This window comes from Populus euphratica, unplaced genomic scaffold (assembly GCF_000495115.2).
Source record: "Populus euphratica unplaced genomic scaffold, PopEup_1.0 scaffold165.1, whole genome shotgun sequence".
In the NCBI taxonomy this organism is placed as follows: domain Eukaryota; kingdom Viridiplantae; phylum Streptophyta; class Magnoliopsida; order Malpighiales; family Salicaceae; genus Populus; species Populus euphratica.
In genome coordinates this window covers 393672-419318 of record NW_011500050.1, presented here as the reverse complement: position 1 = coordinate 419318, position 25647 = coordinate 393672, and the positions used below count along the sequence as shown (strand labels likewise).

Genomic DNA, 25647 nt, shown 5'->3' with positions numbered 1-25647 from the left:
TCACACGATTAATATATATATATATATATATATATATATATATATGGACTACTATCCCATATCCTTTATGGTGGATGCCCTTTGTTTTCTTGGTTTTACTCTTAATATTTATTGGGATGAAAGTTATATACTCACTTTCAAGCTTTTATGATACCTTATCCAACATGACTATAGTAACCTCTCTTGGATAAAAATCCTTGGTTTCTCCCCCTATCTATAGTGGTAGAACCCGAGCAGGAACCTTACTTTCAATAATTAAGCCACTCTCCCACCCTATCTCAGGCTAGAGCACCTTATCATCTCTTTTACTCGCATCAAAACCTTTAGATGATCTAACTTTAACCATCTTTAATGGCATAATTAAACCTTAAACAGAGTAAAGAAAAAAAAACTAACTTACACTTGAAACCAACAAAACAAATAGTTTATATCTTTTGTTATAGTAGTCATGCCTTAAAGATGAAAACAAAAATCATCAATGAAACAAGATATAAAGAAGATTACCTAAAAATATTATATAAAGATATGCACGTTATTAAATAAGGCATAACATATGGTGGAACATTATGAATGATTTTTAAATTCAAAAACATATTAACTAAGTGATTTTATCTCTCAAAATCGTGTGCAATCTACCTTTAAATTCACATGTTTTAGATAATCATTACCTGGATAAAAGTATAAGACTAAAAACTGAATCAACATTTAATGATCAAACATTTCCATCACTCTACTCATCAAGGCTCTATATGGGGGCCAAATAAAGGGGTTAAACCTTAAAGACTCTAAAATGTGCAAAATTTATTTATTTATTATTTGATCAAACGTGCTTATAATAAAAAATATTGGGGGATCAATCAAGAAAGATAGGCTAATGGACCATTTAAAGGAGCATGGTCAAGCCAAATCCCATAGTGAAAACATGTGTAATAATAGGACAGTTCCCTAGAAAACCCTACCTTTTTAGGCTCAAGGTTCACATCACAGGCTTATGAGTCATACTATGAACTTGAGGTTTCTATTCTTAAACCCTTTTATTATTTATTTGAATAGGTAAATCTTTTGTAGTGCATAAATGACACCTAGCCTTTTCCTTTCTTAGAAAATCAAGGGAGGCATTAATATTCTAATTTCTTTTCATGACACATTTCTATCAAGGGATAATTATAACAACAAAATAGAGTTTATAAAAAGAACTTTTCATATCAACACAAAGTCAATATAAAAATCAAAAACTCATAGTAAAGGGGAGTAAAAAAACAAAAAAGAGATGTGTTCTTTTGTAAAAATTTCACACTTTAAAAAAGTTCCCCTCCACCGTCATTGATATCTTAGCCATCAAATGATCCTTTAATCCCATCAAGAGACTTGTTTTGTAGGTATCCAGGAAATTCAAACTTCAAACTATATAGGACATTTAGCAGCTCAACCTTCATATCTAACAACCTACATATCTAACAACCAATCAAGAAGAAGACCCATCAATAGTCCTAAGAGACCCAAAAAGACTAGCTTTGCTAATAAGTTACACTAATAAAAAGAACATAATAATAACATAACCCTTCTCATAAAGATATAAGAGCACAACCCTTCTCATAAAGATATAAGAAATTATTATAGATAAAGATAAAACATCAAACTAAACTCTTGCTAATACAAAAAAAAAGAATATTTGGCTTCAATAATTGTTTTTGGCAAAATACTTATGCCAAATAGGTATATAACCATCAACACAATCCAATTGGCTATTTTAACAAGAGAGTTTTTACCATTATCATGAAGCTTTTTATTTGTTTTTTTTAATCCATATACTTAATTAATAAACCTGATCTAGAAACTAATTAAAAAAAAATTGAGTTTTCAGGTCAACTTGATCGGTCAATGATATACTATGTTAAAAATGATTTAACATATTGAATTTAAAAATGCCTCAATTCCAACACAACTTCTAACTTCAATTACAACATAAATTTTTTTAATTAATTTATAAAGCAAATAACAATTTAAAAGACTTGAAATTTCAAATTAACAAACACAATTCAATATTTAAAATACAAACTAAACTTAAAGTCTCATATATTTAAATAACAACAACCACAATCCATAATTAAAAAACACAAATTCCACAACCACAATCCATAATTAAAAAACACAAGTTCCTTTACTTTGAGATGGTAGAATTTGGATAAATGAACACATTGAGCTCTTGAATATCTAGAGATTTTTTTTTGGGTTATAATTGACTCTATCAAGTTTGGATCAAATTTGATTAGATTACTTAAATACTAAAAATTGGTTATATCAGATAGGTTTTGCTAAATTAAAGTATTAATCGATTCAACTAACAACCCAAAACCAACTTGAGTAAAGTTTCTAATCTCAAGTTTTTCAAGTCAACTCATGAGAATAGTGCAGATTTTACAACTATAATTATATACCATACATAGCACCACATTAAAATAACCTAACATTACTAAAAAAAAATTATTTTTCTAAGTTATAACAAATTTTTCCAAACAACATGAAGCAAACAATTAACAATATTATTTTTATCCAAATCAATGTCATTTTATCAATTAATTTGTAAAGAAAAGGGAAAAAAGAAAATTTTATTAATGGTATTTTCTAAAAAATTTATTTGAATTTTTAGGTCGTTCGTAATTAATATCCTTCTCTAAATCTACTAATTTAAGGGGAAAAGATCGACACTTCAATCAAATATTAGGGACATCTTGATAAAGTTTTTTCCATATGTAGACTGTTTCCAAATTAAAAGGACTTGTTTTTTTTTCTTTTCTTGTTCAAACAATTTCACGTTGAAGAAAGAAACATTGACAAAAAGAATCCACGTGATCCTTCAAATCTCTACCTACCAGCAAATCGTCTTGTATGGGCATTTTGGATCGATTAATTTTGGGCTCATGAGTCCATTAATTATTACTGCTTGGTTTGTTTTCCAACGATCACTTGTTGGTGCTCGCTATGCAAAATAAAAGATTTTCGAACAGGAATGACTTGCGTAAATCCACGTACTCCGGGTAAAAATTTGTTCATCTCGAGAAAATGTTTTCCATTTAATTTTACTTTTAACTTGTTTCCTTCTACAGTATATGAAGTTTGCAATTATCTATACAGTGACAGTTAAACATAGAAAATACTTTTGACGTATTCAAAAAAAATCCAAGTAAATTTAAAATTGAGGTTTAAAGGAACTAGTAGTTGGTAACTACAAAAACTTTTATTTAATGGCTTTGACAACTCTCAAAAACTTAAATATTTTTTCAAAGTGAATGCAATAATATTTTAGAAAAATAATTTAATATTTAATATTTTATTCTTATAGCATTAATAAGTAATAAATATCTCATACATAGATATTAATATGATGAAAATATAATAAGTTATTTGAAAATTTTTATACATCTAGAAATATAAAACATAATTAAACTTGAATTGACCAAACAGGTTGACTCAGGACTCGGTCAACCCAATGGTTGAACCGATCCGAGTAAGGCAAAGATCATGATGAGCAAAAACCCAGAAAAACCTAATTGACCTACTGGGTTAATCTATGACCCGATAAAACCCAATTGAGATCTTTTTTTTTAAAATATGTTTTTTCTCTTAGCCACAATTTTTTTATATATATATTTTTGGTTAGTTATTAATCCTTTTCAAAGTTTGCTATATAAATACTAAAAAGAAATTTTACTTTTTCAATAGAGAATTTGAAATCTTTTAGTATATATACTTTATATTCATAAGAAAAAAATTATGTTTTTTCAATATGAAATAAAAAATATTTTTAATTTAAATACTTTAACTTAAAAGGATAACATATTAACATAATATTTTTTTAATATAAGATAAAAAATCTTTTGAAAATCTTTTAAATTTTAATTTTTATAACACATATAGCCTACATTCATATAAATTATTTTTTTAATTTTTTAATATAAAATATTAAAATTTTAAAATTTTTTTAAATTTTTTTAAGTTAATTTAAATTAATCTAAATTAACCTGTTTAACCCAAAACTTGATTTTTTATTCAGATCAATTCTCAGGTTGGACTTAATAAATATGGTATAGAAGTAATATTAGCTAAGCTATTTTTTATAAGTTGAGTCCGGGCTTTTTCTCGACTTCATAAGAATTGGGTTTTAAGTTTATCAGGCCTGAGCCACTGAGGAAGCAAAATCACTATTTGTAAACATGTAAATAAAGCAAGGATTTCTTAATGGACAATTTTCCCAATTTTCATATTTATGGACAAATTTCTTGCTGTCCCCTTATTTCTTACAGGAATATCCAAGTTTTATGGATTTGTTTCACCTAGTTTTGAAATTAATTCAGTTTTGATTTTTTAAAATAAAAAAAGAGTTAAGATTTGATTTAATTTAAATGGGATTCTTTGACGCTGCAATTTAGAAAAAAGAATGAAGAGGATGTCTAATTAGAAATATTTTTAGAAGGTAACGGTTATCAAATTTGGATTTATTTTTAAAATTAATATAGGGGTTACTTTTAAAAATATTTTGTATTTTAAAACACATTAAAATAATATTTTTTTATTTTAAAAAATATTTTTAATATTAACATATCAAAATATATAAAAACATTAAAAATATATTAATTTAAAAAATAAAAAGAATTTTAAAAACATTTAACGCTGCAGCAGGCGTGGAACGCATGCACCACTTTCTCACCGAGGGCCCATGTGCATTGCTGGATGACAAAAATGTTAGGCTAACAAGAGCTAGTGAATCACATCGATGACTTTCCCCATGAATTGCTGCTGGGGCTCACCTGTGTTCAAGGCACTAGAAGCAGCAAAAAGACAGTCCCCTGGCTAGAGATTCAAGGAGCTCAAGACCGCTCGATAAGATTCACATGATGCACCTGCGATCAAAAGTCAAGCAATAAACCAGGACCCATTGGTTACGTGATTCAAAGCTTTTTCGTGCATCTTGGAACCGGTGGTAGAGAGACTGATGATTTCTTTGATACTGAGCACAAGTGGCCACATGGCCTCCCCACCACCTGCTAATAAATAATAAAGGCAACCGCCCAATTACAAGGAGACAAGTTGCGAGGGTAAAAAGAAATGTAAAACGGTCAAAATTCCTTTCTAAAGCCCACCTGATAGAATGAAACAGAGAGGAAAGAAGGAACTCTCCACCAGCCAATTTTATATAAACAAGCTTTGGTCTAGGCAGAGGAAAAACAAAGAGCCAGGCATTTCCCTCTTTCGTCCCTCCATTTATTTCCCATTTTTAGAAACACCCCCCTGGAAGCAGAGAATTGGGCGGTTAAACCCTCCTTCATAACTGCCATTTGAATTAACAAGGACTAACGGCTATATAAGAAATGGAAGAAGCGGGACAATGCTAACAACCTTTTGAATCTAACAAGGATACAAGTTCCTTTCCCTAAACATATTGTCCATGAGGGATACCCGAAATCACTAACAGACTACAACCAATCTATCTAACATGTTCCTCTATTTTTCCAAGCTTCAAGACATGAACAAAACATTTTTACCCAGGAATTGAACAAGAGCTAAAGGTGCTTCTTTGATGACTTCGTGGTATACTCAACAACATCGTCATCATCATCCTCACCATCATCATCCTTGTCTTCATCTCTCTTCCTCTTAAGGTGTGAGGATGATGGTAGCACCTGCAACTCATCGTCATCATCAACTTCTTCCTCCCCTTCAGGATCATCTTCCTCATTCCCTGGCTCCACATCAATACCTCCAGCTTCAAGAACTTCAGCCTGCCCCACTGGTTGAACCAAGTACCCTGCCTCGGAGTCTTCATCCTGCCATTGCAATAAGAAATCATGTACAGTCAGTGTGTCAGAAAACAAGAATATCGCTGCCATTACAGAAATTGGAAAAAGCTCATCCCTTAAAACATCAAATTATACGAGTACTTCAAAATGATAAAGAAATGTTTTTTCAACTTGTTTTCAGCTCGTTTGAATACTGAAAAGAGCTCCAAAAGAAAATGATCAACATATTCATAATGCATAGAGAATACAGGTGTAAATAGCTAAACATTACCACAAGATGAGGTAAGAGAACAATCCATATACAATATCACGCACAGTTTCCACTAAACAGAAATACAGTACAATAGAGTGAATGGAGAAACATTAAACCAGTTACTAAATGGAAACAAAAATGTGTCAGATCAGCCAAAAGGCACACAATTTATCTATACATTGTTATATTAAACAAATAAGACACAATAAAACAGGAGATGCGAGCTTAAGAAAAAAATCATCAGTGCCACACCAACCACATGCTACTAAAATACACATTCAGATAAATCAAAAGATGATTTCAGTGCTACAACGAATGAGGAAGAAAATTCCACATGCCATGTAGAGAAGTCTTCCAAAACCAGTACCAAAAACTGGCAATAGCATTTCTAACAAGAAAAGAAAGCCATAAAAATGAATAAGAGGACCATACCACAAACTAATATTAAGAGACTTCACTCTTTCCCCCCTAGTTATCAAACCACTTAACAGCTTTTTTTCTTCCTTAGAAATATTTCTCATGTCTTTCCTCAAAAAATACACAGCGCATAAAATATCTTATCCTCAAAAGGTTGCCAAGTTTCCTATATTTTGTGAACATGACATTAAACCAAAATCATTAATTTCTCGATGTAGCTCAGTTCAGCAATGATTAGTTGAGCAAACATCCAGAACCACCTAAACACTTCACAAACTTGATGTAAAAAATCCTTTTCACATTAAAATTCAAGTTATAATCTGTTTTCCAGATTACCATCAACCATACTATGAATCTGCTGTCCAGGAAAACAAAGAATAACATATACTAGCAAGATACAAAAACACTACATCCATTTCCTGACTTCTGATAAAATTCAATAAAGTATCAAAACAAAACATGAGAGAAAATACATTAAAACCCAGATTCCTCAACCTAATGCAGATGAAAACAACAGATTGTAAAGATGCTATAGACCAAGCAGTATCGACTAATATATATGCAGTAAAATAAGGCCTTAAGCCTTTTCATAAAAGTTATGTTTTTCATCTTTTCTGCAAATTTAACACGATAGCAATCAAAAAATTTATCCAACCAAGCAACACTCATTGCAAACAAAAGTTAAATACGAAGGTCAACATAAGATTCCAGAGCATCTCACCTCCTCCTCACCATCTTCCTCATCATCAAACCCTCCATCAACCTCAACACCTTGCTCCTCCTCACCAGTCTCTCCATTGTCATCCTCCTCACCAACATCCTCCCCTTGCTCATGCCCATCAATCTCTCCTTCTGTACTCGTTAACCTTCCTGTACTCTCTGGCTCCCCAAGATCCCCTTCATCGTTATCCACCTCCTCCTCATCCTCTTCCCCCTCCCCATCCAAGCCGTCATCATCATCCTCCTCATACTCCACCCCATCATCATTTTCATCACTATCATCACCAATCTCATGCACTTCCACCACATCATCATCTTCGTCGTCGTCGTCATCATCCTCATCAATCTCTTCTTCCCCGGACTCATCCCCCTCATCATCATCCCCCCCCTCCCCTTCCTCATCCCTGTCCACAACCTCAACTCGAAACCCATTTTGACTAACCCCATTAATCTCTCTCCCCGTCTCTGTCTCCTCCTCATCCGCCTCACTCTCCTCTTCCTCATCCACATCAACAATCCCTTCCCCAACTTCACTGTGCCCGTTATTCATCATAAACGGCCTTTCCTCCCCATCAACCTCACCACTCCCTGGGTCATCCTCCTCATCCTCTTCATCATCATCTTCCTCCTCGTCATCCGACTCCGGTCTCTCATTCTCCTCAGCATCCATTTTATCCAAATACTTCAACGAACTAATCAAACCAAAAACCCTAGACCTATAATCCTTGAGTCTCGTAACAGGACACTCGTACAAATCAAGCGAAACCAACCTTAGCTTGGCCAAAGGAGCTAGATCCTCGATAAACTGAATCCTATTATTGGACAAATCTAAATCTCGAAGCGAATCGAGTCCAGCTTCTACAAGAAATTCTAAACCACCGGAGATTCTATTATCCGATAAAATTAGTTTCTCAAGATTTCCAAGGCGAGGAAATTGCTCTAACGTTGAAACACCAATGTTCGCTATAGATAGATGTTGAAGATTCACGAATTTTTCGAATAAACTTGGTGCTGGTAATCTTCCTTGTATACACTTAACCGCACCGTCTAGGGTTAGGGTTCTTGCCGCTAACTTATCTGTTTGCCCCTCTAATGCTGTCTCCACTGCTCTTTCCCAGATCTCATCCATCAAAATTTACAAAAAAATAAAAATAATAAATAAAATCACCAAAACTCTTGTATTAATCTGGAAATTTAGGGCAACAGTTTCATTGTAGATCAAAACCGGAATCAGTAGCTATAAACCCTAATTTTTGCAGAGTTTGTACGGATTTTCTGGCTGTGACTGAGGTATAATTTGTTATCCTTTTCTTTTCGTTTGGTTTTAAAAGGGTAAAATAAAAGAAGGCAAAATAAGATACTAACACTAAACTTTCTCTTCCTCTGTTTTTTTTTAAGTGTTTTGAAACAGGCTGTTGTTTTTTATTGGCTAAGGGAGAGGGGATGATAGATGTTTAGGGCTCGAGTATTTGGGGATAGGGCTAAGCCAGGACGCGGCTTGGTGGGTTAGGGTTAGTGTGAATTATTGGGAGAGTGTGGGCCGTTGGATTGCAGAGGGTGAGGATTGGTGACGTGGAGGAATGGGTGGGGGAGATTGGAGGTTGGTGTGTTTGTTTTCGAGCAGAGAGAGGACGGTTTTCTGGCTGGTTTGGTCTCTAGCTGTTTGACACGTCAGTTTTGATGTATATATCGGGGCGGTCATAGAAAAGCCATTCAGGATTAAAACATTTACGGGATTGTCATGAAGTTCGATTACCAAAGCATTACGACATCACGATCAGTCGTTTCGCTTTAAGAAGAAAAAATTATGGAGACTTCTTTTTGTTATGTGTTTAGAATCGAGCCACACTGAAACTAAGGTGTGGTTGGAAATGGAAAAACACAACACAAGATTAAATTGCTGTTTTTTAGATGGGGTGTAAAATATTTTATAAAAAATATTTTTGAATATAAAATATTAATAGTAAAATTGAATAATTTAATTTTAAATTTAATTTATTTATTAAAAAACTATTTCCACTCTATAAAATTATATAAAATATTTTATAAACAATAATTCACTTATAATTTTATAAACTTAATTTCCATTACTATTTTTTTATTAATGTTACCCTATTATTATCATATATTACAATTATTATTATCAATTAGCTACTGATATTATTTTATTTATTATTGTTGTTGTTGTTACTTATATCTCATCTTTATTTTTATCATCATTTCTATTTTATAACTATTATTTTTGTCCTCATTACAACATAAATATAATTATTGTTTTATTTGATCATTCACTTTTTGTAGTTTAAAATGAATGATTTTGTTTCATAAGTTTCTAATTATTTTAAAATCTTGTAAGTTAGATTAATTAGATTTATTTTTTCTCATCCTATATCACCATATTTTTTGCATCATTATTTATCAAAATCATAAAATATTTTTAATCATGAAAACTTGTTTTCAACAATCCACCCTCCTCATACCACTATCTCTATTCTTTAAGTCGTGTTTTATCAAGGGTTGGATTTGTTTCCTTAAAAAATAAATATATAAACCTTTTTAATGTGTTTTTTTATTTTAAAAAAATCATAACATTTCTATTTACCAAAACAACATGTATTTATCTTCATAATATATATATATATATATATATATATATATATAATTCCTATTAAAATTTCAATATGGTTTTTTTATATCTAGAAATCTTAAGTTATTGATTAATATCTATTTTTAATTTATATACATTTTTAATTTTTGATCAAATCATCTTACATCTCGAATCATATTATTCATATTCGTTATCTCTCATCAATTCATGTGGTAATACACCATAGTAGTTAAATATATGTAAAAGAAGAAACCACCATAAATATATAAAAGTTACAGGAATTACAAGTATGGAGAGGAATATTTAAATTCATACATCAATAATCAAAAGTTTAAAATTGACATTATATATTTAGGTTAATTACGTTACAATCCTAAAACATAGTTATTATATCTAATCTATAATAACAAAAGTAATATATGATAAAATTACCTCTACCATAAGTGAGATAGTCCTAAAACAAATAACTAATGATAGTTCATATGATGCAAACTAACACTAAAATGTATATAAAACAAATAACTAATAATATTTAATAAGCTGAAAACTAATACTAAAATTCATATAAAGCATTTCTTATTATAGATTTATTATTCTTAATAACTTTCTATATTATCATCATCAAACTATTAAATATAAATAACTTGGATAATTTTCTTTGATATTGACATCAATTTCTAAATAGATATTATTAATCATCCTATAAAATGATTAATCAATAAAGTATCAACATCAACTCATTAGTATTAATAATTATTTTTTTTTCTAGATAGTTAATCAAACTTTAAAAAATATATTGATATCATATTCAAATTAATATCATTAATCATTCATTATATAATGGTTAATCAAAAAAATATCGATATTAGTTTATTAGTATCATTAGCTATGATTTTTTCTAGATAGCTAATCAAAACTTTAAGGAATATGTTAATATCAAGATATCTACCTTGATATCATTAAATTTTCTTATTTTTTTCAAGAAAGTTAATCAAATTTATCATCTCTTATTCTTTATTCTTTTGCTGAAAGATTATGAATTTTATTAGTATCGATAATTTTTTTTTTGTTGGAATTGACTAATCAATAGTTTTTTTTTGTTGTTGTTGGAATTGACTAATCAATTCTAAATATATACCAATATTAATATATCATACTGATATCATTAGTGTTTCGAATTATGGAATAACTAATAAATTCCTTTATAATACATTATTAGCCTCCATACATGTAACAGTTAATTAGGTTAATTCATTTATATTCTTTTTATTTTTATTCTTTTTTTTTTTGCTAGGTTAACAAATTTCCATTCTAATACAAGAATATAACAAAGTATAAATAATTTTATAAATATAAAAATTATAAAAATATAGATATTAGACACCAATCTGTTGTGTGTGATGATATTCTAGTACTTACTCCGCTTTATATTTTAATTGTCAAAGATCCCTTTGTCAATACAAGACAAAATCTATTATACTTAATTATTTTTATACAAATTTCATCACTTATCCCAACAAAATTAAGACATTCGTACAATATTAAAAATTAACATAACTCATTCATTTTTTTTTTTTAAGTTCTGTTTAATACTTTCATGGAATAATTTATTAAGCTAGCACCGCCCCCACAGCTTATAATATCATAACTCAAATAAAAAGTACTTTTTTACATTACTCATTCAATTTAAAGGAACTCCTCAAATAAAAAAATACCTTTTACATTACTCATTCAATTTAAAGAAACTCTCCAAGTTTTTTCTTACTTTGTGGCCGGCCTCCTAAATCACAGGCCACCATAATTTCTTCAATATTTTTTTGACACCTCCATTACAATATATAGCACCTCAATCAACTCAATTCCATATACAATTATATTTCCCCTAAGTTTTCCTCAAGAACCTTAATCCAACTTTCTTTTTAATTTGTTCTTGAACAATAAAATCCTGCATTAATATATACATTAGGGTTTTAAGTATCTTACCAGTCAATAATTTGATGTTTGAAATGTAATCAGTCAAAATTGTTGGTTCTCCTTCTTCATTTGCTTTTTCTTACCACATTCACTTTTCTTAAATCCCTTTTAATTTGAAGTCCATAAATTTACCTCATCACCCTTTTAACTCTAAATTTCTTGCAATAAAGGAAGAACAATAAGTTTTTTTTGGAAAAAAACCCATTCTCCTTTTCCAGTGGCTACTGACGGCCTCCCTTACAAAATAAAAGGGAGGATTGACTTTTAGTATTTCTATTTTAGCCCCCATTAAATCTCTTATTTCTCCTTTTGTTATTTCCTTAATCACCAAAAATTTAAATATTACAATTTAACCACATTTTATTTTATGTCTTTTTATCTCTATTAACTCCTAAAACTAATATTCCTCATCTTTTCTCTATTAACTCCTAAAACTAATATTCCTTGTCTTTTTTTTTATTACCATGAAATATTTACATCATTATTATTATTTTTATCATTATTATTATTTTTTGGGGTTTACAAGAATTAAAAGTGGAAATAAAAAAACTTATGTATACATTTAATAAAATAAATTGTGAACTATATATGTTAATAAATAAATAAATAATCATTAATAATAACTAAAGATAAAAATTAAAAATCAAATATAAATTAAGATATTTAGTCTCGCAACTTACTTTAACATGACTGTGTTTAACAATTGTTTTATAAAAATTAATTTTTATTTAATTAAATGATAATAAAAATACACACATGAAATTAATTAAATAAAAGGGAAGGAAAAAATATATTATGTAAAGTTACACATATAAAGAATATTATTTGAAAATAAGTATTTTTAATTTTTAAAAATAAATCTTATTTATATAAAACATAAAAAAATATAGATTAATTAGAAAAATCTTTTAAAAAAATTAAATTCATACAAAATAAATAAAAAATAAAAAATATTTAAAAGAGGATAGATAAAAAAAAATAAAAGAAAAGGGGATATTAATTTAAATATAAATTTAAAAATTATTTTGAAAATATACATGTAGAAATAGGAATTAATTAAAAAATATTTTTTAAAAAAATAAAAAGTTAGGTTGTTAGGTCTGGCAAGCTAGGTCAATGCATCTGGCCCATTTAGTAAAGACCTATATGCGGGTCATAAGAATATTTCTAGATGATTGAGCTTTTAATATATTTTTTTTATGAGGTGGGCCATATATTATTTATCATGTGTTAGCAATCTAACATGTGCTTTTCATTATTTATTGTTGATTAAAGAATTGATCTTTTTTAATTTTAAAATAAGTTCTCTTGGTATGATATATAATTTAGTTTTATCCTTATTACCTTATATAGTTAGACACTACATCTTTTTAAACATGATATATAATTTAGTTTTATCCTTATTATATAAGTTAGACACTACATCTTTTTAAATTAGGTTTTAGTTAATTAACTTTGCTGTCACTTTCTTTTAGATGTAAGAAATGATGACAATCTTTGACCAATTTGTTATTCATATCATTTAAAATAAATGATTTTTATCATGGTTAAGGTTTGTGACATTCATTTTAAATAGGCATTTTAGACTTAAAAGTCTTGGACTTTGTTACACAATCTTTTTAGCTCTACTCCCTCAGTCATCTCTTTTAAGTATAAGTATATGGCAAGTGGGGCACATATATATTTTATAAAGAAGTTTTTCATGAATTTTATATGCTAATTTTTTAGCCTTGCTACAATTGATATACCTCTTGAATATAACATTATCAGTGACTTACTCCAACCTTTGACTTGGTCTATTATATTTTTTATTTACCAAGAAGTTCTTTTGATTAAATAGCAACTATTATTGTTTTCATTTTAAAGAATTTGTTGTTTTTTGTCTTCATCATTTTTTTTATAAGAAATGAGTGTGATTGGCTTCTAATACCTTATAAATCTAATTCTTGAAGCTACCATATATGTTAGTATTATATTTGTATAAGACATTCCATTCACAACGCTTCTTCTTTGTTATTTACTTAATGATATTGGTTGTATAATTTCCTATAAGTTTGATTTATTTTTCTCACATTGATAGGTTGAATATCTTTTTGGCTCTTTTAATATCAAATGGGTAATGAATATTTTTTTTATTTGCATAGACTATTTAATTATTATTTTTCTTTATCAATAAACTTATTAGCATCTCTATGTTTTTTTAATATGGTTGATCTCAAATGATTTTTTCTTTTTAAATTTCATGATTAATGTTAATTGTTGTTGACATTATTCAAACTTTTTATTAAAGTTTGAGTCTATCATTAAATAGGCCATCACAGCCTTGTTTAAGCAATTAGGTAGGTATGTTCCTTTAAGTAACTTCTTTTCTTCTCGCTTGCCCAACATTATTTTGTATCAAAAAGTGTCTTTTATAAGAATACATAAATCATTGGTACTAACAAGATGCTTTATAATATTATTCCACTACATCTTATTCAAAATTATTTTAATACATTCTTTCTCTATTATGGATACAATACATTTGGTTTTTGTAGTCTTGAAATGAAAGATATAACTTTTTATAAACTTATTGGGTCCTAAACTATCTTAGTCATGTCAGCCAGTGTTAACTTTAGTTCAGTTATATAAAAATGCTTATGATGAGCCTTTATTTTCTTTTAGTTATTGATGAAGTTAGATAACAATGTTAAAATAAATGAAGGATGATTATGGTTAGCGATGAACCAAATAACTTTGTTTTCATAAATAGATTAGTAACATCATCGTCATATTTATTGATTGGTTATCCTACCTAGAAAATTCTTTGAAGTCAACTATCTTTATTTCTCTAGGAACTAGATATAATTTATTAATCCATTTAGGATATACATGAGTATATAAAAACCTATTTTTACGTCTAATATCTAACCTCATTCTATTTACGTATTGGTCTAATTTAATCATTTCATTCTTCCCTTTACTTATTGGTAATAGTATCCTTTGAAGGTATAGAAAGATTGACAATACCTTACTAAAAAACAACATATGAGACACTAAATTGTCATAGTACAAGTTGAGCTAGCTATAAATAATATGGTTGGGCCATGTAATTTGGCTAAGACTATTTTTACAATTATAGGATAAGTGATACTTTATGGGTGATCATGTTTAAATTAAGCTAACTGATTAGTACTTAAAAGTATATTTTTTTATCAATATTTTATATTATTATATTACACTTAAAGTATCATTAAGTTCCTTAACTTAAGCATGTTTTATAATAACAATTTTGATAATATAAGATAACTTTAATTTATGGTAAATGCTTATTTTAAATGCAATCATATCTCACAATTCAAAGGGTTGATTGATGTAATTAACTATTGAAAGTGAAAAGATAAGGAGAGGGTTAAACTTAGAAAAGAAATGCTGGTTCAATCTAAACTGAAATACTGTCCAGTTATTAGGTCATATTTGGAGCTGTAGAACTTGGATTTGAGCCTGCTTAATATGGATGGAAAGTTAAGACACAAGCCTAAAACTTTCATAGAAGTCCAAGATTCAAAAAGGTTGTTTTCAAGTTCAAATTATAGCAACAACGGAGAAGTTAAAATGTATCATGTAGCCTAAATATTATTCAGTGTTCAGCCGATATCTCAAGTTCTAGAAATCCAAATAACCATCTTTTTTTTATCGAAAAGTTGAGACAATTTCCTAGAACTTTCATAAAAAAAGTCTGTTCAAATTCTGATGTTAGTAATGATGTTTTGTTCAGACAAGAAGATAAGGATTATCACCAAGTCAAGATATGGGCACCCACTCAACAATTAGTCAACAAATCAATAGTTTTTAATTTTGGCCTATAAAAGGAGTCATTTGCCATGCATTTAGGCATCTTGGTCTCCAGATCAAGATCATGTTCTTGCTCTATATTTTTGTAATGCTTAAGTTTTGCTTTCATTAATCTCTTATTTATGCTTTTCATTTTCTTTCCTTTACTTAGTTAACTTATATCTTATTTATGTTCTTATCTTATTTCTTTATGTTTCTCTTTTTCATTATGCTTATTTAAGTTTATTATATCAACATAAACTTGTTCTGTATTTGTTATCTTGTTTACTTTTAATATTTTGCACTAATGATGTAATAATAAGTATAGCAAAGTGTTATTGGAGCCACTTGAAAATATAAAAGTTGTAGGGAATTGTCTCAGCTTTCTTGTATAAAAAATTCAGGTCATTTGGACTTCTATAACTCTAGATACGGGCTAAACACTGAACAATGTTCGGGCTGGAAGATAGATTCAGACTTCTTTATTGGTGCTACAATTTGGACTTGGAAATGGCCTTTTCAAGTCTTGGGCTCCATATGAAAGTTGTAGGCCTATGTCTTACCTTTCCATCCATATAAAATAGACCTAAATTTGAGATTTACAGCTCCATATATGACCCAAGTATTGAACAATGTTCCGATTTGGACTGCACCAGCATCTCTTTTCTAAGTTTGGCCATTTATTATTCCTTTTAATTTCAGTTCTTAAACTCATCAATTAATTCTTTCATTTATATGATAGGCCTGCATTTAAGATGAACATTTACCACAAATTAAAGGTATCTTATATTATTAGATATGTTATTATAAAACATGTTTTAGTTAAAGAGTTACTGATACTTCAAGTGCAAAATAATGATATAAAACCTTAATAAAAATACACTTTTAAGTACTAATCAACCAACACTTGTGCTATGAAAGGAACTTGGTTTGTTTTTAACATACATTATAATCATGAATACCTGACAACATTTACAACTATTAACATTATTCGAATGAGATAGCTAATGTAATCATGTTAACAATTTATAATCCGATTGGAACCTTCTTTGTGTGTGATTTTTAGTTAAGTAATAAAAAGAATTTATACTATACTTGTTTGAAATACTATTAGTGGATCCTATAGCCTTGACAATTATTTTTATCATTGTTTAATCTTCACATTAATCTTACATCTTAAAGTCTTATTTAACTTATTATTATTATTATTATTATTATTATTATTATTATATAGTTAATCTTTATGTGGTTCGACGCCAATCTTGCCGAATTATTTATTATTTCAACACTTCTACACTTAAGAGAAGATATCAATATTTTAGTTATGTCACTAACCTTATCATGATCCCTATTATATAAGCATGTAATACCTAATTTATGGCTAGAAACTCTCAGTCATTTATATTAAGTGTTTGTTATCAAAATATATACTAAGGCATGCCTTCTAAGAATTTGGTCAAATGGAGTGCCCAATTAACTCTACCTAAACTTGTTTTAGATTTGATTGAGCTAACTGATCATAAAATTTATGATCTTATTATCTACCACCATATGTTATGTTAGTTTTAGTGTCCATTTTTGGCTCGATAACCCTTAAACAATACATTGATGAATTGAAGCTTTGCCAAACTGATTATGGCTATATGATCATCACCAAGCCCTAAAAAGAATAGTCATAAGGATGTGTTGAAAGCATAAGAACTTCAACATACCCACTAATAGTTTGTAGAGGCAATAATGTTGGAAAACACGACACTATTATAGATCACATAGGGACATTATTGTTATGTTCAAGTGTTTTTCTTTATCAATATAAGAAATTAGATGATGGAGAGTCATCATGTGACATGTCTAATAGAGACTACTCTTGCAAACCCTTTGGTATTTTAATTTAAGAGAAATTTAATAAAGGATGATGTAAGGGATAATAGATAATTAAATGAAGTAAAATGAGCACTTAATGGTGTAAGAGTACTAAAGAATAACAAAGATAAAAATGAGTTATTAAGCATAATTTATCCATAATAGAGAGATAAATAAATAAAAGGAGAGTGATAAAATAGATATAACAAATGGAAAACAAATATTATGAGAATTAGTTGAAGCTTTAGTATGAAATTATACTAAAAGTTAAGGAAAATTACCAAAAAATAAAATGAAGAGTCTAAGTAAAAATAGAATGAGAAAAGAATAAAAAAAAACTTTCCATTCCTCTCTTCACAAACCTGACAAAGTAGCCAAAGGAGAAGAGGAAAAAAAATTTCTTTCTTTTTCATGATTTTTCACCAAAATAAAAACCTTAGAGTGATGCAACGTTTAATGCTTGAATTAAAAAGGAATAGAGGATTTAAGTGTATTAATTGCTGAAATAAAAGTGAATAAAAAAAGAGAGAAAGGAAACTAGAGAGAAGTAATGAAAAAAAAAAAAAAGGAGTAGAAATTTTTTGAAAGGTTAGTGCTCGAGATTCATTTTATTACCAAGTTGAGGATTTTAATCCTAACTCAATGTTTAATGCTTGAATTAAAAAGAAATCAAGGATTTAAGTGTATTAACTACCGAAATAAAAGCGAATCAAAAGAGAGAGAAAGGAAACTAGAGAGAGAAGTAATGAAAAAAAGAGAGGAGGAGTAGAAATTTTTTGATAGGTTAGTGCTCGAGATTCATTTTATTACCAAGTTGAGGGTTTTAATCCTAACTCTATAAGCTCGATTGAAAAGGAGAATGATTGATGCTAAATTTGTGAATTTTGGTGTAGGGTTTATGATAAGAATTTGAAGAAAATGTAAAATTTATAATGATAATGAAGGGAAAATTAGAAAGAAATCATGAAGAAAAATCATATTGTTCAATAGAACTTATAGGGTCAACCAAGAGGGGACAAATTAGTATATAATGAAATTGTGTTTATTCAAGTGAATTATGATGGATTAATACATAATTTTTGTGTGAAAGATGATTGTAAATGAATTTAGTTATGTTATATTAAATGATTGAATTTTTATGTTGTTGTGAATTTGAATTTTTGAGGAAGATAATCGAATTTAAAGGTAATATTGTTGTATTATGCTTGATTTCTCATGTAAGGGAAGATTTTTTTATTAAAAATTTAAAATGGATCATAGTATTAAAAAAGATTGTGGTGTCAGCCATTAAGGGAAAGAAAATACATGAGATTTTATGAATTTTTTAATGAGTGCATGAAATTATTGTGTAAGGAATTGTTGGTGATGATTCAAAATTTGAGTGAAATTCTTATATGAGTATACGATAAAAAAAATTTAAATGGAAAAATTGAACAAAAAGCCTACAAACAATAAATGAATAATCTTGACTTAAAGAGAAACGAATGAGTTTGTTTTAGTATTTGATGATTTTCCATATTTATGGATTATGTTTGTGTCTAGATAAGATAAATGTTATAAAATACTAGAGGGATGGGTTATTTAACTGCAATTTAATTAAATCCTATTATTTCTTGTAAATGTATTTTATAGAAAAAGAAAAAAGTTGTTGTGACTAGCAGATGCTAATGACATCTATATTTAAACGACCAAGATATTTGTTTAAACTAGTTGAGGCTAGTGGTATCTATGTTCAGAAAACCAAGATAATTGTTTAAATTAGTTAAGACTAGTGGTATCTTTGTTCAGGAGGTTAAGATGTTTGTTTAGAGTAACCAACTAAAAAGAGACTAACAATATCAAAGTACTTAATAAACCATTTATTAAATATATGTATGCTTTCAAGAATAAGTATGTGATTTGTCAAATTGGTTTTTTTGAGAAATTAAATAATAAATTGATATTAAATTTTTTAATGTAATGGATGATTTAAATTGTCAAGTCCTTCACATTATAGAACGGAGGAATAGATATGTTTAGTGTCTTCTTTATATAGTCAGGGTTAATATATTTATGAAAATTTTGTAATATAACATATTATTGTATTTTGATTGTATTAAGATGATATTTGTATAAATAAAAAAAAATTAAGATGTAGCTTAATTGCACCCTTGTTTGATTAAGTTGGAAGTTTAGAAATATTAGTAAGTCTTTAGTTATTAAATGTATTTCCTTATTTATTTTGTTTCTTTTAATTACTAGTTGGTGCATGATAGTTTAATATAATTCAGTTTATTCATTTTTATTGTATTATGTTATTAATTATGGTGATGTAAATGATATGTGGTTGATTTTGGTTGAATAAAAGGATAATATCCAAGATGTTTAGATCATGTCTGTGAATTTTAAGCATGGAATTATAGGTCATAATATTAATAACTTGGTATCTTAAACTTTTAGGCAAACTCTATCAAAATTTTGATAGATAACATATTTCAAAAAATAAATAATAAAAATATATGATTCTGCTTAAATTGATTGACCAATTTAGTTTACCAATTGATTTGGTCGACTGCTTAATTGAATGAACATTTAAAATTGTTACTATCTTAATTAGTTGATGAAACCGGTTGATCGATTAATCAATTGATAAGAGAAATTTAAGAATTATTAGAGAAATCAATCAATTGAATTTTTAGATTGACTTAATCCTGTCGATCATTAAATTGACATTGTACTATCACAAAAAAATATTACCTTCCTTTTGACATTATTGAAAAGGAGATTATGTAGAAATTGAATTAAAAAATTAAGGTTGTTAAAACTTTATTAGCCTATGTGTTTATGAATTGTTTTTGGACTCCTTATGGCTAGAAAAATAGCCTTTATCATTTGCGTGAACTAACTAATAATTAATCATTATAACTATTTTTTTATCAATTTAGTTTTTTTTATATGACTACTAATATGTTATTATTTTAACAAATGAGTCCCACTAAACGTACCAATCTATTAATTAATTATTAAAATCATTTATAGATATGTTACAGAGATAAGCAATGGCTAGTAAATTAATAGAATGTGAAATTATTATTTTAGTTTAATAGGTTAAAAGATGAAAGTGTATAATGTCAAGTAATCTACCAACTAAGTTAAATAAATAAATAAAGATGAAAGAAAATCATAAAGGAAAGTTGTAAAATATTATAACAAGTAAAAAAAAATTATATAAAAAAGTTGTATATATAGGTCAAATCATTTTTTGATATATTTATAATATTATAGAGATTAAGTTTACATAAACTATAAATCTAGATCTATACAAATTATGTATGAAAAGATAAGGATTTTACAATCTAAATTCTAAAACAATTTGTACTTTATATTTAAGCACTTTTTATGAAAAGTTGTATATATTTAAACTCTAATTATATTAAAATATCTGCTAGAGTTAACTTTTAAAGACTCATGTTCTAAATTGGACTCCATTATCAACTAATAACTTGAATCTTTATTTTCTTGATTAATGGTCAATCTCAACTATTTTCATTGGCAGAGGTGCTCATGGATATAATTAGGTCGGGTTTGAGCTTATAAAATATCCAATCCACTAACTTTTGATATTTTACAAATTATAAACTCGGCCCATTTAATTCTTTTAGATTCAAGTTGGTTGCATATATCAGGTTAGGCTAATCTTTTTTTGGATATTATAAATATTTATGGGTTGAGTTTATATTACTAATTTTCATGAGTTCTTATTAAGAGGTAAACCTACAACATAGACCGTAAATGCCATGACATCCTTAATGTTAGGTCTAATTTTTATACATTGCTCCACCATTAAAGTCTAATTGTCTCCCCCTCCTTTCCAATAATAGATAATTCTTTTTTTTTTGTTATGTTAAAGGAATCTAATTGGAAGCCCTCTAACATAAATTTTAGAGCTAAAATACTTTTAAATAAAATAAAAATAAGAAATAAATTTATAAACTATCAATATATAAAGATAAAATAAGGATAAGGTATATGGGTTAAGTTGGGTTGACAAGGTTTTAAATATTCTAACCTACCACTCGACTTTTGATATTAATTTTTTAGGGTTTTTTAAGGAGTAATGCACAAATTATTCATACCTATGAAAAGAATTACAAAAGCAAGATTTTTTTTGGTAATCCAAGGTGTCCGGATCAGTTTACTCACACCACGACTGATTTCTAAACCCACTAAATACCCTGTAAATCTAGTATACACTTAAATATCATGGGGATGACAAGTATACATATAAAAAAATCAAATCTAGATACTTAAAAAAAAAACAATAAATCTCTTCCATGACCAACCATAACCTCAAGTGCTAAGGTGGATGGAGTCCTTTATAAAACTATAAATGAGTAAGGCACAAATTATTTATACCTATGAAAAGAATTACAAAAGCAAGATTTTTTTTGGTAATCTAAGATGTCCAGATCAGTTTACTCACAGCACGACTGATTTCTAAACTCATTGAATACCTTGTAAATTCAGTATACACTTAAATATTATGGGGATAACAAGTATACATATAAAAAATTAAATCTAGATACTTAAAAAAAAACAATAAGTCTCTTCCATGACCAACCATAACCTCGAGTGACAAAAGCAAGAATTATTATTATGTGAGTTCATGCCATTGATACCGTTAAATCAATCCATCCATACTTTTGATTTTCATAGCTCATTATTATAATATTATCCATCGTTTTATTTTGGGGTTTATTTATTTAAATATAATATTATTTGTTTTTATGGTTAAAAAATATTTTTAATATATTTAAATTTTACTTTTTAAATAATTAATTTTTTATATTTTTAAATCATTTTAATATTATGGTATAAAAATAAATTTTAAAAATAAAAATAATATAATTTTTTTAAAAAATATTTTAAAAAATAAATGTCGTAATCACAACAAAACCTAAAAGTCTTTTCGCCACGGGCCAACAAAGGAAGAAAAGAGTGATTATTTTGCAAATGGGAGACAGAAAAGGGGATCTACGACTTTAAGAGTTGTCGTAGAAAATACAATCACTACCTCATTTTTCGATCTGTACAGCAGGATCACACTACCTCAGGAGAATTTTCAACCAATCACGTGAAGATGTGAAGTGATGGCTTATGTTTTTTAAAATATTTTTATTTAAAAAATTAAATTGATTTATTTCTAATTAAATGTTTTCCAGGATCGTGTCATCTCAAGAATAATAAATAAATAAATAAACATTTCATAGCGTTTTTAATTAAAAATACCATTGAAAAGTAAACAACAAGCTGCAGGGATGAATCGGTCGACACAGCAAAGTTGAACACAAGCCATATGCTTCACGGAGAGGACCTCTTAAGGATACATTTCCCAGGCAATTTGGGAATGCGATTAAATAAAGTATTAAGCAATTTTCAGACTTGTCCAAAGATATCAAGGAGCGCAGCAGAGGCCTCGAGGCACGTAGGAAGCATGGATCCTGGGGTCAAGATATGCTTCACGCCTTGACATAAAAAGCAACACGCGCGCGCGCGCATACAGTAAATTACTTTATCCATACCAATAAAACACTATTAATAGTTGCATGGTGACAAACTCATACTTTTTAAAATAATACTTTATAGACTAGGATAGAAATAAGTAGCGTAACATATACAATAACATTAGCATCTATTATACTAAAAAGGTGGGATATACCCTAACTCTTATAGCCCTCATTTTTCTTTACAAAAAATATATTTTAAATTTTTTTAATTTAATTTTTTTTATTTTTTTTAAATTTTATCCTTATATATTAGATTATTTAAGACTTGATTTTTATAATTTTTATAATTTATATTATATGAAGTTATCTTGATCTCATAAATTATAACGTGAGCTAATAGTAAATATCTAAGTTGTTTTACTTTTTCCAAGATCATTTATATGTTATTTGGAAGTCTTGAAATTGAATTCAATTTAAAGGATTAAATCAATTTTTTAGTTTTGAATCTTTTTAATGGCATTGATTTGAATTCCAATAAAATTCAATTGCTAAAAAATAACAAAAAACAAATCAAAAGGGACTCTCTGATATGCTATAACAATTCCTTTAAAACTAACAATAAAAATATTATTTTAAAAATACCCTTAATAATACAAACTCCACTATCTATTTCCTTCTCTTTATAAATAAACAGAAGCCCAATAAAGTAGCCAAGAAATTGGAATAATAGCAATGTACATTAATCATAAAGATGATAAAAATATTACAAGGATAGTAGTTAAAAAATAATAAATATAAGAGTCTTGTATTAAAATTATTTTTGTAAAAAAGTGATTTTAAGGGTAAAATAGTTAATATTTTAATTTAATTTAATTTCATGAGTATTTCAAATAGTATAATTGAATTTAATTATGTAGTTTAATATTTTTTTTAAACATAAAAATTATAATAAATTATTAATTAAATTCAAATCACACGAGAAATTAAATTAAATTAAATTCCATAAGTAATTTAATTCTAAATAAGCTGTTAAATATTTAATTATTAAAAATAACAATTTAATCAAAATTAATGGATACTTACCTGACTCTACCAGAAAAGAAATATAAATATTTTTTAGATAATTTGTTTACCATAATGGATAGGGTAAGTGGCAATTGCCACCCCTACGGATCATTCCTTTAAACATCCCAAGTTCTCGAGCTTTGCAATGCCAAGCCACCAAGCTGTTCTTTCTGATGGGGCTACCAGTACTGGCTAAAACCTAGAAACTACAGGGACAAACAGGTCCCTTGAAATTCTTACCCAAATGTCACCATCCATTCAAGTGCCTGAAGAAGTGAAAGCCCACTAAAAATGCCAGTGTTGACTTCATTGATGGTCCTTGCAAGAAATTCAAATCTGCAGATGCTTGTTGGATTTGAGAATGCACGAACCCTGACAGATGTCGCTGGGATGCGTATGTGAGATTCAAACTGTAAATTGTGCAACCTAAGAATCCGTCCATCCATAGAAGATAGCATAAGATTTTGGAATAACTAATTTCTGTTCTTATATGAAAATAGCAATGAAGCATGATAAAAACTCTCTAGCACTTAAAATGAACAGTTCAAGAAAAAGTGCAAGACTTGATTAGCAGGGAAACTCGCAGTATATCTTCTGGTGGTGCACGACAGCATATACCTAAGAAGGGAGGATCCAGTTCACGCCCTGCTACTTGTTGTCTCCCCTTATATTGCTACTTTTACCTGAGATTCTGCCATGGAGGTGGACGGACGAATTACCAGTATTTTCAGCATCCTCTTTGCCTCTGGCCAACTAATTTGGCTTATTTGATTTACACTCTAGTTGTTTATCTCTGTCTGAAGATATTAATTCAACTGGATCAATTATAGTTGCAGAAGAACGGCCTGAGGCAATTGTAGCTGTGGGTAATGCTTTTTCAGGAGGGAGAGCAGGAGTATAATTCTTTGAACACAATTTCTCAAAGCGTTCTAGCTACGTTCTAACTTTTCCAGCTTGAGAAGTCAATTGCTTCTACATAACAACTTACCTGGGCAGAGTTTTTCAGCTGTGGGAGTGCAGAATCAACGCATATGCACTGAAATTGAATTGTTGTTAATAGGCTGGCTTAGCTGCAAGGCTTCTCCTAATATCTTGATGATGTACTTCCCAATCTCCTTTTGAGGTGCATTTCCAGCAATCGAGATCTCCTGTTAATATAATCCAGTCGCTAAAAGTTAGAAGTGATCAAATCTGAAAGATGCCAAGACCATACACTCAACTTCCAGGAGCACATCATCGTAAACTACAACGACTAGCCTGAACAAGAGCAGCAACAGCTAGAGCTTTGCTAGGGCCTCGGCCTTAACAACTAAGAAATTCAGAAAGATTGATAAGAGAGAGGGAAGAAGAAGAAAATTACAGAAACTGTTATTCATTACTTGTCCTATACGCTAAGATTACAATTGCTTTTATACAATGATTTTCCCTCCAAAACTAGTCGACTAACTACCTCTAACCATCTGCATTTATATTCCTCATGCTTGAATTCATGGAGTTGTAACAATCAGCAAGAATCCATCTTTAATCCACGTGCTTGAACTTCTGCTGCTGATTACTGGAGCTGCAACAAGCTTCGACACTTCGATTTCCAAAAAAAGTAGCAGAACAACTATCTCTAAATAAATGAAACGCATGACCCGATACGTCACA

At 28.5% G+C, this 25647-nt stretch overlaps 1 protein-coding gene across 1 annotated transcript; it reads right to left on the bottom strand.

Annotated features, from left to right (window-relative positions):
- Positions 1 to 5163: 5163 nt before the first annotated feature.
- On the bottom strand, positions 5164 to 8662 carry LOC105107661 (acidic leucine-rich nuclear phosphoprotein 32-related protein-like). The gene is made up of 2 exons (XM_011001673.1): positions 7190 to 8662; positions 5164 to 5825 (listed from the first exon to the last, which is right to left on the bottom strand). The coding sequence occupies exons 1-2, from the start codon at positions 8315 to 8317 to the stop codon at positions 5562 to 5564; spliced, it is 1392 nt and encodes a 463-aa protein (XP_010999975.1). The 5' UTR covers positions 8318 to 8662; the 3' UTR covers positions 5164 to 5561.
- Between the last annotated feature and the right edge of the window lie 16985 nt (positions 8663 to 25647).

Coding starts and splice junctions, on each gene's coding strand:
- LOC105107661 (XM_011001673.1), bottom strand. CDS start 8,317: ATGGATGAGATCTGGGAAAGAGCAGTGGAGACAGCATTAGAGGGGCAA. Junction 5,826..7,189: donor AGGAAGATGGTGAGGAGGAG/GTGAGATGCTCT, acceptor TTGCAATGGCAG/GATGAAGACTCCGAGGCAGG.